Source organism: Meleagris gallopavo, chromosome 12, assembly GCF_905368555.1.
Source record: "Meleagris gallopavo chromosome 12, MGAL_WU_HG_1.1, whole genome shotgun sequence".
NCBI lineage: Eukaryota > Metazoa > Chordata > Aves > Galliformes > Phasianidae > Meleagris > Meleagris gallopavo.
In genome coordinates, this window is record NC_139415.1 from 16877003 (window position 1) to 16894909 (window position 17907).

Here is a 17907-nt window from a genome sequence, read left to right on the forward strand (position 1 = left end):
AGCGAGCATCCATCTCGGTATCCCTACCACGCTAAGAGCGCTGCGCTGGAGGCCGCACCCTCGGGGCCTCTCAGATGGGTGCAGGCCAACTGGCCGCTCTCCCCAAGCCCTGAGGTGCCTCCATCCCTCCGAGAGGCCTCCACCGCCTCCCTGAGGGCGCTTCACCGCCCTGAGGCAGCAGGCGCGGTCCGCGGGCGCCCCCCGACCCTTCGCTGGCCGCAGCGCCTCGGCGGGGCGCCGCCCGTTACCTGAGGGCCGCTGCCGCGCGGAGAGGAGGCGTGGCCGATGCGGGGCGTGGCGGCTCGACAGCCAATAGGAGCGGGCGGCGGCGTTCTTAAGGCGGCGCCGCGAGCTGTCAGCGGCAGAACGGTGGTGTGTGCTCGACGGGGTGGGTATGGCAGCGCTCAACGGTGCTGTGGAGAACGGGCAGCCTGACAAAAAGGGGCCGCCGCTGCCACGGCCTTTGAGGGGTTTGGAGGTGAAATACACCAAGGTGAGCTGGGGAGGTGGGCTTCATTGCGGTGTCGTCCTGTGTTTGGGGGATTTGGGATGGTGGTGAGGTGTTTTCTCTTTTCAAGTTGTTTTTCATTAATTCTTCCAGTGTGAGCTTTATTTGTTGTTTTATCATCTCCTTATGCCCTAGGTAGTGGGATAATGGGGGTGTGAGGGTGGCCGAGTGATCAGAGCAAGTGGGTCTCTGTTGTTTCTAGAGAGCTGCACTTGCTCCAACCTCAACAGTCTAAAAACAAAACAAAATTATTATTATTATTATTTCTTAATGTAATGAACCCGTAGTTCTGCTCCAGGTGTCTACAGGCCCTTTCAGCCCTGGCACTGGGCCTGCTGAGGGCTGCTGACGGCCATTTTGCCCCTTCCCTGCTCATGGAATCCATGTGGTGAATCCCAAGGGCAGCACTCAGTATCAGTGCTTTATGAAGTCCTGTTTGGGCAGGGTGAGCCTGGGCAGGGCTGAGAGGAGTGCTGATGGAAGAAGTTGGTTCTGCCGTCCCTGCAGGGATGCACTCAGCAGGGGATGAAGGAGGGCTGCATCTCTAGGAGGATGTGGAAGGGCTGTGAGGTGAGGCTGGACCTGTTGGTAGATCTGTGAGGTGAGCAGTATGGATGCCGTTCTTGCTGCTTGCTCGCCATCCCCATGGAGCTCCTCATGAGCTCACTGGCCACCTCTAGGAGAAGCCAAAGAACCTGCAGCTCTAAGTCTGCCCTCAAACTCAGTTTGGAGCTCTGTCCTTTAGAAGTGCTGTTGGCATTGCAGAAGCACTCAGCTCCACTCCAGCACTCTTTGTGCACGCAGCTCTGTGAGCCCCAAGTTGCTTTTTATTCCCAGCTGCCCGACCCACGCTCTCATGCAGTGGGGGAAATAGCCAGGCTCATGGCTGTTATACTTCAGTTATGTGGCTGGGCTAAAAGGGGCTGAGTGTATATTAATTACTGTTACGTTTCTGTGCTAAATATTTCAAGGCAAAAAACTGCAAACTCCAAGCTCGTTTTTCTGCAGTGTGAAGAAAGAGTAAGCAGCGATAGTTGTCCGGTGACATGTTGGTTTGAATTGTGCATCCAAAGTACTGAAACAAATTAATCTAGCCTAGTGGTTATGCTAACTGCTCATTTTTAACTTCTCAATACATATACATATACATATATATATTTTTTGAGATAAAATTGTCACGTAGCAGCAGACTGGATCTGGAGCTGCTGGTCATAGAACAGCGTAATGCTGCACTTTCCTGTGTCCGGAATGGACACCGCATCAGGATTCTTCTTAAACATCCAAATGTTCTGTTTTGTGTTATTTTTATTGTTGTGAACACTTTTAAATATTCCTTTGGGATCCAATCCTGCAGCCACGTTTGTTTTAAAGACCAAATTTTTTATTCTCCAGAGTTTTGCCAGAGACTCCACACCGAAAGTATCGAGGTTGTAACTTAATAGTGGGAAACAATGTTAATTAAAAGTGTGAATTTGATATTTGATCCAATGCCCCCAGTGCATCTGAGAAAATAACGAGCAGCAGTCAGTCTTCATAAAGCGGAGGGGTTTTCTGCAAGCTCTGAGTTCCACCAGATGTGTGCAGCTGATGGCACGCTTTCTGCTTTGCAAAAAAAAATATATATTATTTTTGGTTCTGCCAGTTACTGGGCTGAGGGAGAGAGAAGAAAGTCTATCACCAATGATCTTGCTTACAGAGCAGCTTAATGCTTGTCCCGGGTGTGTGATGGAAGTGGTCTGTCCAGAATCTCGTGTCCTGCATTTGGAGTATGCAACATCAACAGTTGATACGCTATTCTGTTTCATTTCAACTCCTGGCACCGAAGACTGGGCTATGCTGTGTGGTTCCCAGAATGGCGTCAGCATATATGTTAGGTTTTAAAATATCGAATCTTGTCGCCCTTGTTTTACTATTTGTCATAGAAATGTTGCTTTCTGTTCTCGACCTTCTCATGTAAAATAAACGCTTGGTGCAGAGGTGGAGGAATAACTCCCCTGTACTGAGGTAGTGAGCATATGTCTGACTTTGTAACTTCTTGCTATCACCTCTCATGCTTATTGTGACTTTTTTTCGAGAGGAACAGAGGAAACCTGAAGTGGAAGTGTTATCTATTCCTGAAATAGCTACCTATTAAAGTGCTGCATTTTAATTTCTAATACTGATTAATATTTCTAACACTGACTTCATGTGATAATTTCCTGGCAATGTTTTCTTCCTAAGCCTGCATGAAACAGGTGGGACCAGAAGTGCAGTATCTGCGCCAGTTATGTCTCAAATACTTCTCTGCAGAAATAGTTGGGAGGAACTCCTTTCAGGAAAAAAGCTGCCCAAGGAAAAAATATGACCCAGAGCAGTGGGAATTTCAAATGTAAGGGATGCAACATTAATCTCCTGGTGGTGCATAGAGAGTCGTAAACAAGATTGCAAATGTGGAAGACTTCCAAGTAAAAGTACTAGCTTACAGCCGCTAATAAAGATTACTTCATCTAATCTTGATTTAAAAAGTATCTTTATTTATAAAACATAACACTGCCAAGTTAGATTGCGATGTGGATAAGATGCATGTTGAATCAATTAATTGTATGTAGGTATTCTTGTTCTGTTTACAGTGTGTAACAACACTCTAGTATTTAATGCGTTTTTAGTTACACAATGCTGGGACTGTTTGTTCTTGCTCTGGAAATGCAATATTTTGAAACATTTAAATCTTGTCACAGATGACTCCAATGACGTGGGAGGCTCGATCTATCCTGTGGCAAGGCATAGTGGGGTAGAACCAAGCCTGTTCCTACCTTCCTCTGTGGTGCTGAGGGCAGTTATGGAAGTAGCCCAGGGCAGGATACGAGTAACCAAGTAATATTGCATGCAGACACTTTGCTTGTAGCATGCAACAAGGGGCAACTTTTGCCTGAGCCCTATGGGTTTCTCTTGGTGTCTGCTTGCTGTTCCCATGGAAATTGATTTCAGCAGTGGTTTCTTTCTCATTGCTAAATTATGGCATTACACTGTGTGGGCCCATCCTCTGTCTTCCCTTTGCTCAAAACTAACTGGGTGCACGAAGACTTTCTTGTCCGTTTTCTGGCTCAGTTTGGATAACTGCTGTCTGTATCATAAAGTTTCACTGGGACAGATTGAACACACCATCAGTGGAAGCTGAAGAGCCTTGGGAGCTGTGAAGAGTACTTCTGTGATTTTTGTTTTGTCTGCATCAGTGTTGTCCTTCTCCTACCTATTCTGCTCATCTTGCTCTCTCCTCAGATATTTATAAACAATGAATGGCATGAGTCTACCAGTGGAAAGAAGTTCCCTACCTACAATCCCTCAACACTGGAGAAAATTTGTGATATTGAGGAAGGAGACAAGGTAAGTGTTATTAGAAAGGAGATGTAAAAGAGTTAAAGGGACTTGCTTTTTTCATAAAACGTACGGAGGAAAAGCTGGCTTTTAATGGCATACAGCTAACCAGACTGGGAGCTGGGATGCTGCATGTGCTGCTTGAGGATTACATGGGCTGGGTGGGATCGGTCTTGTCTAGCTCAGCTGAGTCACTTTCCCTGATAGGAACTGCCTACCAAATACTGCAGGAATGAGATTCAGCATGATTCCAGCTTTATAGAGCTGGAAGCAAGCAGCCATGCTGAGGAAATAGTGACGACAACGGACGTACAACCCTGACAGAACTCGTGTGTCACTTCTGGAGTGGTTTACATGCAGTCTGCGTGGCAGCCTGTTGGAGTCACTGGACTGAAATTCACTTTTTAAAAAGTATGATCAACAAATAACCTGTTTGGGAAAACTTGGGCTCAGTAATGCAACACTGCTCACTTCCTGCTAGCAATTCCTTATGGTTTTCTTTTCTGACTGGTGTTATGGGTTCTGGCTACCTGCCCAAGTGTGACAACCGTCATTTAAAATGAAACCAGTATCTCTAAAGAATTTCAGTAGTCCCTGGCCTTGGTACACTATACGTACAGTTGGAACAATCAGATGCAACACTTGATCCAAAACAGCTGATCACACGTGGGCCATCTGGACTGCTCTGTGGGAGAGAGCTGGCCTAAGACTTGCTTTTGACCGTATGTCATGGGAAGGTGATTCACAGCTTCCCTAATGTACCAGGGCTTTGGCTAATCATCACTCTGGGCAGTAGCGACAGGCAGTGTGTACTCTTCTCAGTATCTAAGCTTGCCTGTTGCTTGCATGCCTTGGAGAATCTCTCCTAGTAAGAGCTGCATTAAATGAAAAAGTGCAGTGTGGTTCCAGGTGTCGTGCTGTGCAGGTCAGTAGAGCCTGATAATTTTGGAGATGGGAGCAAACTTGTTTGGTGATGCAGGACTCCCTGCAAATGGTGGCTGTTCTTTTTGGATGCCACTAAAGCAGTCCCTAAGGCCTAGTGCCATGGTGGATCTGTGAATCCATGGGACAATTGTAGGTGAAGACAAAGCTTAATGTATGTAATTCCTCTGCATTAACTGGGCAGTACATAACTCTATTTAGTGGTATGTAAACAGTAGAGCTGAAGCAACTCTGACGCAACTATATTTTGTGAGGCAGAAACCATGACTCCACTACTCGCTGAGCTAAGTGTCTCTCAGGCAGTTACAGAGCATTACATGAGTATTTCAAGCCTACTTCTTAATTACTTGGTAGAGAAAATTCTTAGGCGGAACTGAAAGGCCAGTGCTGTGCCTTGCCTCCTTGAGACTTACCCTTGCCTGAATGCAAGAATAGCTTTTCAGCTTGCAGGTGAGTCCCTGCCTGTGAATACTTGGTATAGGTGCCTGACTCCTAGGCGTGTAGAATAATTGCATGCAAGAATGTATGCTAGATGCAGCTGAAAGCTTCATCTACCCCTTTACATCAGATATGTATTTCATTGTAATTAGGTTTGTATAAGGAACTGAGAAGAGTCAGACCTGCTAGTGGGTCAGTTAACAGACAGAATTGGAGTGGGACATGTTCCAAACCAGCTGTTAGGCTGCTGGTGATATGTAATGATGTCCCACCACCCTCTGGGCAGAGTTCCCTGAGAATTCCCATGGCCAGCTTAATCATCTCCGTACTAAATCTATGACCCCAGTCTATTGGGGCAGAGCTCCCTGTTGCTACAGAAAATGGTGAGTCGTGGTGCTTTTCAGTGTTCTGTCTCCTTGGGCTACCACGGTCTGTGTTGGTGAGCATTGCAGCAAGGATGGCAGGTTCTGACTCTGGCCTCATCTGTGCTCTGCCAGGGTTTGCTCTGCCTTCACAGCAGGCAGGGAGCAGGACTCCACTTCCCTAACCTTGCTCAGAAACCTGTCCCTCCCTGACCACACTGGGTATGTTTTGCTTAGGTTGCTTGTGAGGGGTGGGAATTTGGCAGCTGATGTCTCAGTGGTGACGAACAAGTTGGTGCTGAAACTTGGCCAGTTTAGAAGGTTAGGTGTAAAGGTTTTGTTTTATACTTTAGTCACAAAATTCAAGACACAATTTCTCTTGATGAATAGTTGGGGAATAAAGGGAAGTCTCAGGTGAAAAAGAAGCATTTTAAGAAAAAAAAAAAAAAAGCAATAACAATAAAGCAGCAAATGATTCTACTGGATACCTGGAGGCTTCCTGCTTCCCAAGTAATGGCTTAGTGTCTCAGTGTTCTCCAGCTACAATCAAAAAGGATTAACTTTCTTCATTAGGTTTTTGACCCTCAGAAGTGGGGCAACCCTGGAACTTCTACCCTCCCTTGCTGTGTTACTGTATCGTGGAAAAAAAATACATTAGCTGTTATTTCTTTAGTCCTTTTGGTAACACTTGAAGATAAGCTCTTGTAGTAGCTTTCTAATGTCCAGCGAGGATGGGAGAAAGGAACTCTGTTCTTAAAGGAGTGGCCACCTAGCTGCCTGGCATGGGTGCATGGCTGGGACTGAGCAGGATGGGTGTTATGGATCATCTGTCGTGGTCACTTCTGGGCAGTTTGCTCTTTGGTAGTTTATCTTTAGAGGGTTATAAGCATGTTTTGTTCACAGACATCTTGCCCACCTTCAGACTATGGACGTGGGCTGAGGTAAGAGGCTACAGAAATGTTATTCCACACAGCAAGCTCACTATACCATAGATATGGGACACTACAGACTGTTAAGTTGCTCTTTGTAGCTGATTGAAATTTTGGTTCTAAAGTTAGAGCAATGAGAAGCATAAACTGCAGGGGGCTAGCTGGAGGGTGGCTCAGCTGTGAGTGTCTTCTAATTGGGTATGCTCCTGCCTGTGTTGGAAAAGTGCCTTTCTGAGGATGTGCACAGTAGGGATTCTCCCACGAAGTTCAGGTAAGATAGTTAGTGTGCTCCATCCTCAGTATGTCTCCTTACTGTCTGGATCAAAGCTATATTATCTATACTGAACCTGAAGCAGAGCAAGGCTTTTTCTGCAGATATTCTCCCTGCTCACCAAGGCACTGGAGTGATGGTCTGCCAGGTGCTGAGGCTACAGAGAGGAAGAAGGGGCTCCATAGAAATGGAGCACTGGTGAGCAGAATTTGAGGTAGAGAAGGAAGGTGGAAGACATGGCTTTGAACAAAGAAATCATGAGTTTGTTCAGGGGAAAATGGCATGCAGTTGTGTAACTGGGGCTTGTATCATAATGCAAACATCCAGGGTGGGTATGAAGGTTTGCTGGCATTTCCCAATCCTGCGTTGCTTGACTTTGCAACTTCAATGTTCTCTTAGTAAAGCTCTTTATGTAATAATAAATCTGTATAGATCAAAACTGAGCACCAGGTTGCATGGACCTCTTTGTGGTTTTGTGTGCTGCAGGGTGTCCTTGGCACTCTGACAGTTAGAAGTCTGTCTTTGTCACGCACTGTGCCTACCTATTGCAACATGCCTGTAATGAGCACACCATTCAGGCTCCCCTAATGTCTAGTCATAACAGGATGGATTAAGAGCAGCATTTCAGCCTTCCTGAAGGACTTCCTTGTTTTTGCTGGTCTCTCAGGCCTATAGAAACATGTGAGCTCACAAGGTCTCACTTGGTGGTGCTACCCCCGAGGGTATTCTGGGGAAGCTTTTGTCTGTAATATTGACTGCGCTCTCTGAGCTGCTGTGCATGCCCTGCAAATCCAAGAAAAGGGGATGAGAATGAATACAGTTTCACTAAATATTCATCCCAGGGCTCTTGGATCACTATGGCACTTCTATCTGTTAAGATGCACCTTTTGCTGCGCCTCCAAAGATACAAGCATGTCAGGTAGTAGTCTCTGCAGGAGAAAAACAAAGGCCATTGTTTTTATGGTTTTGTTTGCTTGTTTTTGGTGTGTTTTTTTTTCTTTTTCCCCACCCCAGTACAAATGATTTTAGGGGGAAGAGTCTCCAAACAGTATTTCTAGCTTGCAATCAAAATGAAAGACAGGAAAGCTTTGCTGAGACATTTTGGGCTTCACCAGACCACCACTACCACTTACAGGAGCTGTAGTAGGGCTTGGGTGCTCCCGTGCTTAGAAGGTGGAGACTGAAGTCCTTTGCCCATGCAGCCATCTCATTCTTAGTGCTGTGAGTGCCAGAGTGGTGGGAAGGCTTAGCACTGTGGCCATGAAGTCTTGGTGCTCCCAGCCTGATCTCAGGAGGTGATTTGTTGCTGCTTTAAATCTGACACATTCTCCTGGCTTTTGTCTGCTTTGTGTCTTATGTTGCTTTTTTTTATTTTTTATTTTTTTATTTTTTTTTTTAGCTTAAGCCCTCATTCCAGCAGGGAGGAGGAGGAACGTATAAGTGTACAGTAGCTGGTGATGCCTCTTGGCTTTTGTGGCATTCCAGCTTAAGTGGATAGAAGCAAACCATTCTGAAGCCTTGTTCTGCCTGTGGGGACAGGCACCAGGCAGGATGTGTCTGCTTGCTACCTCTGCTTCGTAGCCATGCTTGCTTGACCAGAGCCACTTTTTACCTCCTGTAGCGACTCAAGTCTCTTGCAATTGTTTCCCCATCAGTGCCCTTCTAAAAGGGTGTAGTTTTCCTGGCAGTATATGTCACAGTACTTCAAAGCTGTGCAATCTTGTGAAGAAAGAGCCAAATTTAGTTTAAGGTGCTAGTTCAGTGGACAATGACTTGCTGTAAGTCAAGTGTATCTCCCTGTAATGCTTTTCTTGGTTGAGCAAAAACAGGTTTCTTGTGATGGGAGAACAGCTAATCCTTGCTGGATCTGTGCACAGTAGCTGAATCTAGTGTGATCAAGTCTGAATAGGCAAGCCCTGAGAGAAGATCTATGAGAGCAGCTGGTGAAGAGCTCTGAGGAGCAATCAAGGCCTGAAGCCCACCCCCTTTAGCGTATTATGGTGAAGTGTAAGGACTTCTCCATAGGCTGAAGGAAGCAGTGAAGTATGGGCTGTACCAGACGTTACACAGAGCAGGATTCTGATCAAAGACAGAATGAATTGTGCTCTGTGTATGCTTGGGGTACAGTCTTGGCTTCATGGATGTTGACGGCAGTGTTCCATTGACTTCACTGAGTCAGGAGGTTGCCCTTGCCATTGCATTTTTTTTTAATTGTTGTATGTTAGTGGAAGGGAGAAAGGAGGAGTCAGGGCCATACTGTGGCCAGAGCATCACAAGAAGCTTTGTTGGGGTTGGTGAGAAGTGATGGAATTTGTTGCCCTCCTAAGTAGCAGCTTACAAAAACAGAGTTAGATTTGGTCCTGCATGCTGTAAAGCATTTGAGAGAGTGGCACTAAGTCCAGGTAGGTGAAATGACTGTCAAAGCACTAGACAACAAAAACCCTTCCATCCGGTAAAAATAATCTTGAAGTGCAATCTGGGATTTAGGGGAGCTTTTTTTTTTTTCTGTATGGTAACTGTTACTGGCATGCATTCAAGTGGGATGTAGTGGTGGGATCTGAGCAATGACTGTTCCCCTGGATAAAACTGATCTCTCTCATGGGGGACTTTCCTTCCCACATTTGTGTGGACCAGACTGGTTGATGGAGGACAATAGCCTGTCAAGCTTAGGGAAGCTCCAATGGGAACAGATTTGGGATCTCATTTTTCCATCCTTTTCCTGGTGTCGCTTACATCCTATATCAGCAGGAATGTGATTCTGGATTATTTTATAAACAAACCAGTTGCATAAAATTACTCTTCAAAAGCTCTGCTGATACTTTGACTTTTAGGTTGTTTATCAGCCCAGACCAAACCCAAAATGGCTTGCAGGCTTGGTTATAAATCCAAGAGTAAAATGGAGGTGATCTTCTCAGATTTGGTTTTAGATACCACAACATCTAGGAAACAGCTTGCTGGGGTCTCTGCCTTTGTCCAACATCTTGCTTGTAACCTAACATTTTCTTATGTATGTTACTGCTCTAGCCTGATGTGGATAATGCTGTGGAAGCAGCAAAGGCAGCATTCCAGAGGGGGTCTCAGTGGAGACAGATGGATGCCTTAAGCAGAGGACGGCTCCTACACAAGCTGGCTGATCTTCTAGAGCGAGACAGAGTCATCCTGGCAGTAAGTATTGTGGTTAGTGAGTGAAAAGAAAACAACAGCAGTTGGCTGATAACTCAGCTTCATCTTTACCATTTTGCTGCATCCATTTCCTGTCACTACTTCCAAGGGCTCTTAAGGAGGTAGAAATCCTGCAGAAAGGTCCCATCTTCTAGCTCCTCTTTTTCCTGTGCTCATTGCCTTAGGCTGTAGGGAATGCTTGATAGCTTTTTTCAGTGTCAATGGGCTTTAGTATCTGTAGTGATTTATAAAACCTTCCTGCATTAACCCATCCTTGTGTTAGCCTGAGCTTTGTTAGTGCAGTCCTGTATTATGGATTTCAGTTCCTCCAAAGAAGAACCATACTTCAGTCCTGACCTAGCTCCTATTCCTCTTCTCAACAGAAGTAAGACATTTGTGCCTGCCCTTTGAGTCTGAGGTAAAGAACACTGCCTCCCACACGGAGAAACAAATAACAGTGATACAGGACCAAATTTCTTCTCTGAGCTCTGGCACTAACTGTATTTGTTCTTTGGAACTGGATGCACTCTTCCCTCCCAGCCCTCCTTCTCCCTTCCCACATGAAGGGTAGAAGAATCTAGGCAGGAGTCATAGCTGATCTTCACTTTTCTGCAGGATGATTCTAGGGATTATAGACAATGACTGTTAGTTATCTATACTGGAGTTCTTATTCAAGAACTGGTTATTGAATTGATTGCAGATATTACTATTACTTTAAAAATAAAAGCAATAAATATGTTTCTTGGTTTTAAGTTTATCAATGCTCTTGCGTCTCCTAGCTTAGGTAGTATCTACATATTTGAGACAACAAGAAAAAGCCTATAAACCACAAAGGAAGGAAAAAAATGCACAACCAACCAAATCTGCTTTGGTCCTTGTTACAAAAATGTAAGGCCAATTTGACTTTTTTTTTTTTAAATTGCTTCCCCTAAAATAGGGGGCTGGAAAGAGACTCTTGTTGGATGTCATCCAAAGTTTAGAATGTGTATAAGTGGGATCTGCTACTTTTCCACTGAATGTACTGGCTCAGGAAAATCTCTTGATAGCTGTGAGGCTGTGTTAACTTGGACTTCTGCACTGAAGAACTACTGCTAATGATTTCCTATCCTGTCCTAAAAGAATCCTTTTGGTGCAAAACAAGGGGAGTAGGACCTTGGCTAAGATGTTCTGCAGCTGATAAGAAGCTTTTATGTTGGACTTGTACATTTATACAAATAGTGCCTACAGTTCCTAGTAGCTCTCAGAGCTGCTATCTGTACTTCACTAGCTCAACACAGCACTCTTACTGTGCACTTCTTTAGGAGTGATGCATTCATGTTGCTCAGTGCTGTTGTATGCAAGAGTTCCTGAGCTGATGTCCCACTGAGAGCAGCATGTGTGGGGTGTATTTAGAAGACTCAACTTACATGACTGTTTCAAGCTAGGTCTGTTTCCCCGATATGTTCTCTGTGAACCATGTGATGGCCTCCGAATTCTATAGAACAGACTTAAAAGCTCCAGGTTTGAAGGCAATTCTGGCCAACAAATAAGAAGGGGGAGAAATAAGTGTGTGCAAACATGATGTTCATTTTCTGCCCATTTTTTTTTTGATGCAAATTCAAAGGAGCCTCCTTTTCCATAAACCAGGGCTTTCTGCTGTCCTTCTGATCTGGGATGACTTTCTTGGCATTGCTACTTTCTCTGAAGAAAAACCAGCCCTAGCTGCTTTGGTTGCATGTTAACTGATTTTTTTAAGTGATTACTTGTTTTAGCAGACGTTCAGAGTGGATAACAATCCTAGTCATTCCAAGGGGAATGTCTGTTTGGACCCTAGTGTCTGTGGAATATGACAGGGTATGACTTCATTTGTAAACAAAGATGTTTCAATCTACCAAGGGATATTGTTTCCTTTATGGATGTGCTGGCTCTTTTCACCAGTATCCCTTTTAATGACCTGAGCAGAACAAAGTATTCGCTCAGCTAATGTTCAGAACAGTGAGAAGGGTGCAGTCTGAGACTGGTCTTCATTTAAAGCTGCTCAATGTCAGTGCAGCTTCAGTGGAATAACTTCTCCTTTGCAGATGTCTAAGCAGAGATCTGAGCCTGAATGTTACTTTATTAGAATACTGTTTAAAAAATAAGTAAATAAAAAATAAAATATCATCCTGTGGATAAAAGAGGCATTTTGGAGGTTGCTTTTAGGACAAAGAAACAAAAAATAAAAGGAAAGTGGGTCAGGCTGATTTTAGTGACACCATCTGGAGTCCAGAACATCCGTGTCAGAAGGTCAGATACAGTGAAGTCAAGGGACTTGCGTTCCTTCAGAATGGTGCTCCAGACCACAGCCCTGTATCCCACCCATAGCCACCTCCTGGGCTCTTACAGAAAATGTGCATTCATTGCAGTGATTGAGCAAAGTAACTTGTGCATGTATCAGTGTTAGTGGGTCTAGCTGTCTCTATTCTACCTGACTTGTATTAACTAGATCTTCCTTTAAAGTGAGGAAAGGAAACTGTCTCCGCAGCACAAAACACAAGAAAATTGAGTGTTTTTCTGAAAGATATTTTTGTTTTTAAGAAAAAAAACTATGGATGTGTTTGACAATGCACATAGCTTGTGGGTTTTTTTTTTTTTTTTTTTTTTTTTTTTTTTTTTTCAGACTTTGGAAACAATGGACACAGGAAAACCTTTTCTGCAGGCTTATTTCATTGACCTGGAAGGTTGTATAAAGACACTCCGCTATTATGCTGGATGGGCTGATAAAATCCAGGGCAGGACTATCCCTGTGGGTAAGTTCCTTCACACCCAAAATCAGGACTGGAAAGGGATCAGACTTGATTGGACAAGTGAGAGGCATGGAAAGATCTGCTTCTGAAAACCTGCAATGGAAGGCATTTATTTTCTGTCTCAGGGTGGATTTTAAGTAGGTATCTTCTGAGATTCTAGTCAACTGAGGACTAGAAATGCCTGGCTAGATCTCTGGGAAAATAATGGAAGGACACTGTCAGATATTCTAATAGTTGAGAGTTTTTTTTTTTTCAAAAGATCTTCTAGACTACAGACATAGAGCAATCACACTGCGCCCTTGGACCTATTCTGAAGCGGATCCTCATCCATTTGAGGTCACCCAGAGGTGTTTTAAGATCAGCAGAGATAGGATTCTTTGTGTAATGTGGTTTTGGATCTGTCTCCAACCTCTCTGTTTGCAGTCATCTTAACTGTTCCTATAGAAGCAAATATTTTTACTGTTCTCTTTTTCCTTTATTCTTTTGTTTTGCAGATGAAAACTTTGTCTGTTTCACTAGGCATGAACCGATGGGTGTTTGTGGAGCTATAACTCCAGTAAGTAACAGCAATGGTGCCCTTGGAAGTGGAGGAAGCGTATGTGCATTTCCCTATCTTGTACTGCAGCCATTTGATTCCTAGTTCAGTGCAGCTGTTCTGCAGTGAACTCCCATTTCAGTTGCTTGATGTAGTTTCTTGTTTTACCCCCATGCCAATTGCTCTTGGCAGTGCAAAATCCTCTGCAATGGAAGGGTGGGTCTTCTAATCAGTTGCTCTGTTCCTCTCTAAGGATGACAGCAGTCACCAGAGAGCAGTCAGAGCTCTCTGACTCTTCAACTGCTAGGACAACCATCTTGTCATTACATGTACTAGCTTCTTGCTGCCTAGAGCTGATGCATAGTTTGGAGTTTCAGATCATATCCACTATTAATAACTCCTGGCTGTTCTCTGAGCTTTCTGTGATCAAATCTCACTGAGTGCAGTTTTTCCTTGAGCTCTCTTTCTCTGCTTAGGGGACAGTGTGGCTAGTTCTTGAAATACCTCCAGTTTTAGTATGTGCTGCTTGCTTTGTTTAAACAGACAACCAGAAAGACTTTACAGCTATATGGGAGACATAGTTTATTCCCGACTGGTTGTAAAATGCTTTGAACGTGGTATCCTACAGGCCATGAGGCAAATGGTGGTGTGCCAAGATTCTTTGGATACTTGGATCAGTGGAGTCCATGGAATATTTTGACCCATGGGATCAGGTTATAAGGGAGATGGGATAAAATGCATATGTGGTTTGGGATTTTCTGGACCCTGTGGATACCAGGTCTGGACCAATTCCCAAAGACATCTGGAGAAATTTTGCCTTTTCCTTTAGCTGGACTGAGCTGAGTAAACCTGGTGATAAGATGGTAAAGTCTATTTTGCCCTATGAGGATTAGGCAAATTGGGAAACAGTTGTTACTAGTTATCAGGTATTTGGCTTAATGACATCTGCATAGCTTTTCTGCTTGAATAAGCAAAGTGTCTGCTTGTAAGCAGGTAGAATTTGTGACACAATATCAAAACATCAGGTATATCAACAATGATCATTAGTGTTGTAAACTTAATTGATCATCACTAAAAGATATTTTACTGTTATACTTAAGCTGCCTTTGGCACTCAGAAGCACTTTTGGAGTCGATCACTTTAAAAGCCTGCATGTAGGATGCTTTGGAGGGCCACTGAAAGGGAAAATAGTGGGACTTCTACTATTTCAGGTGGGCCTTACACTAGCAATAAATACAATAAGACCAGATTTGTTTCAAGTTCAACAATGTTTGCAAAAAGCATGATTGGGGTCAACAAAGCTACATCTGTCTCCAGTTTACTTAGAACAAATCCTCTTCAATTTTTTTTTCCAGTTTGATCTCTAACACGATCAGTCAGTGGATGTGATTATTCCAACCTGATATAAAAGGATTTGTCACTGTTCTGCATGTCTCCCTAGGCCAATTAACAATCCTCCCTTTTTACTGTGGCTTGACTATACTTAAACAACCCTCTTAGTGAGGGGCACTCTTTAGAAGGTGCATCATATGACTGAACTTTATCCCAGGGTGATATTGTTAGGCAGCCTTCATATCCGTTTCTAACTGTTGCTTTCACCAGCCATTCTGCAATAGAAATGTCTCAGAGTTATGTTGTGCTCTGAAAGTGTAGAAAAGTAGTGAAGATGCAGGTGGCTGAAGATGAGAATTCAGGCCTTCAGGAAGGCTTAGGAGAAAAAGACAAATGGGTAAATCATAGAACGTGGCCATCGGAGAAATCACTGAAATGAAACAGGTCTGGAAAGGAGAAGGGAGAGAGAAAAGCTGAAGAGCAGCACATCAGCTGAAGTTCCACTTTATCTCAGGGCTGCTGGGTTACAGTGGAACTCATCTCTTATAAATAAATTAACAGTTTAGATTTTAAGTGTGAATTTGTGGATTACTAACATGCTTTGCTTCTTTCTTGCTAGCTGAGGGCCCATGGCTTGAAACTTGACAAGAAGTCCCCTTATTGTTGGCCCACTTCCATCATTCCTAAAGCAGCATTAATTATTTTTAATGAAGAAATCCTTTCTGTTGCCAAATGACCTTTACTGAGATTCAGTGTGAGCTAGATTTTTCCACTTCTTGCTTAGGCTCCAAAAATCTACAAATACACATGACCGTGAGACAGATTAGCACAGGGGAAGCTGATGTGGACTTGTTCCTAATTCCAAATAAGAAAACTAATTGGAAAGGAGCATTTTACAGAATGAAGGGAAACTAAGAGCTGCCTTGACTTCCATGACTGAACAATCCACTGAAGTTTTCTAATTATAAACCTGGAAATGAATGATACTGTGTAACTCCTAACTCCTCAGGGATTAGCTAATACAGAATACTGAGTTTCTTTCAATGAGCAGCTTCAATTCTCCCATATAAAGACTTTACAAAAGTGATGCATCAGAATACTACCTTCACCATGGTTTCTATGAACAAACAAGATCTTATAGCAAGTGTGATCAGACTTCTGTGAGCAATGAGGTTGCATCATGCAAAGATTTATTCGAATTAGAGTCAACTTGAGGACTGCCAACAATATTTGGGGTCTCAGTGTGGTACAGGAAGATATGCTCTGTAGTCCAAGAAAATGCAGTATTGTAAACAAACACTTTTCTTTATGGCTATGCTCCCAGTTGCTGGTTTCTCCCTGAGCTGTCTGAAGGTGAGAGAGGTGCTGCATGGAAGTGAGTAGGTGGCTGATCCAAATGACCTTGTGTTCTTGCAGTGGAACTTCCCATTGCTGATGCTGGTTTGGAAGATGGCACCGGCGCTGTGCTGTGGAAACACTTTGGTTATTAAGCCAGCTGAACAAACTCCTCTAACATCACTGTACGTTGGCTCGCTGATTAAGGAGGTAAGGAAACCTGAATTACACACCTGGGTTCTTTTCTTCTAAGACCGTAAGAATTTGAATTGTCTGAGTAGGTTTGAAAGATGTTAAATATATGATGAGGTGTGAGAATCACCTGTGTTCTGCCTCTTTTCCCAAAGGCCTTCCTGACTGGCAGGGGCTGGATGACAGGTAACAGAGCACAGAACTTGTAGGCTCTCCTCCTTCTCTAGGAAGCTGCTGATGCTTTTATCTTTCTTCCTTGCCTTTTACTTTCCCAAATGAGCAAAAGATTAAAGCTCAGTTTTATTAGGCAATGGGACAAAAAGGAATATGATAGACAACAGTGAGTTTTTAAGTGAGATAATTAAAAAAAAAAAGAGTGATTGCCATAATAAACAATTCTTCATATTTCTGTGGCTTAAAGAAGAATTTAGCTACATCTGGTCTTTAAGATCAACTCCTATGTAGATGCAAAGGGAAGAGAATAAGCTGAGATCTCAGTGTTACTCAGGTATTGTCAGGTAGGATCCCAAGTGCCCTCAGATCTAGTTATAGATATGGTGGGAGGTGCACAGTGCCTTCCAGGACTGGTTAATACATCCTCAGCTTCCTACAGTTAATGTCATGACTAACTGTGAACAAAAACTAAGAGGTTTGAAGGTATGCTTTTGCCTCTCAACTGGAAAAGTCTGTTTGTTAGGCTCAGTCTAATGATGATTCTGTCTGTTCTTGGATAGATGAAACAGGAGGATATGTTAATAATTGACACAAAGGGCTTCTTTGCCTGCAAAGGAAGTGTAAAAGCACTTCCACTTAAGTCTCTCCTGCTGCTCATTCTCTTGATAAGATTACACAAGTTTAGTGAGGATAGAGTGCAGTTGTTGTTACTTCTAGTAGCCCTGCCATGCAACTGATCTTTTGTATGTCAGAATGACATACAGCTCTTTAAACACTTGTATAGCATTTCCCAACAAAAAGCAGCTCTGTTCTGGTAAGGTTAATATTTTGAGCTAAAGTCCAAACTGTCTACTTATTGCAGTTGTGCTTTAATACAGAAGTATAATTAGGGCAGAATAATTTGATTTGAAGGTGCCCCTTTCTCCACCCAAAATCAGCTAGATTTCTTGAGGGTTTTTAGAAGAGCAAGTTTAACTTTTTTTTTTTAATCTTTAAAAGGATGCAGGTGATTTTTGGTATACAAGCAAAGCTACGTGTTTGGTTGAATGAAATAATATGAGGCCTGCCAAAATATTTTGGCTTTCATTTTTGCAGAAAAACAGGAAAAAAACTTAGCTCAGGGAGACCTGAACCACTTTTTTGCTTCCTTGTGGCTTTGCTGCTGACTCCAAACACCATTACTTGCAGAGTTTGACATTCAATATTTCTTTCTGAAAACTCATTAGCCAAAATGCAAACTCTATTGAACTGTCACTTATTATTATCACATGCATAGTAGAATCATATTGTCCTGATTTACAAAGAAACAAACAAACAAAAAAAACAACCAAAAATCTTACCAAAGCAATTTTTTGTAAGGTAATACATAAACAATTATTTCAGTTTTCTTCTGTAGTAGGAAGGAACAGCTTCATGTAGTGAGATTTTGTGTGGAAAGGGCAAAAGGAAAGAAGCAGGCGTTTAATATTCTGCCATTCTACTGTTAGCAAATGCAGGGAAAACTACCTTTGCAATCAGTGGTAGGGAAGGGCTAGCTGGGAAGGGCTAGCTTAGAAGATCTTAATCCTTGAAACTATTATTTCAGGAAGTAAAGAACAGACCAGTAAG

General features: G+C 43.2%; 1 protein-coding gene across 1 annotated transcript in view; it reads left to right on the forward strand.

The window, feature by feature from the left end:
• Nucleotides 1-338: 338 nt before the first annotated feature.
• ALDH1A3 (aldehyde dehydrogenase 1 family member A3) overlaps nt 339-17907 on the forward strand; it is a 35096-nt gene continuing 17527 nt past the window's right edge. The window contains exons 1-6 of the mRNA XM_010717554.4: nt 339-493; nt 3767-3871; nt 9829-9969; nt 12605-12734; nt 13226-13287; nt 16015-16143. Coding sequence (XP_010715856.2) covers nt 395-493; nt 3767-3871; nt 9829-9969; nt 12605-12734; nt 13226-13287; nt 16015-16143 — 666 coding nt within the window. The 5' untranslated portion in view covers nt 339-394. The remainder of the gene's footprint in view (nt 494-3766; nt 3872-9828; nt 9970-12604; nt 12735-13225; nt 13288-16014; nt 16144-17907) is intronic.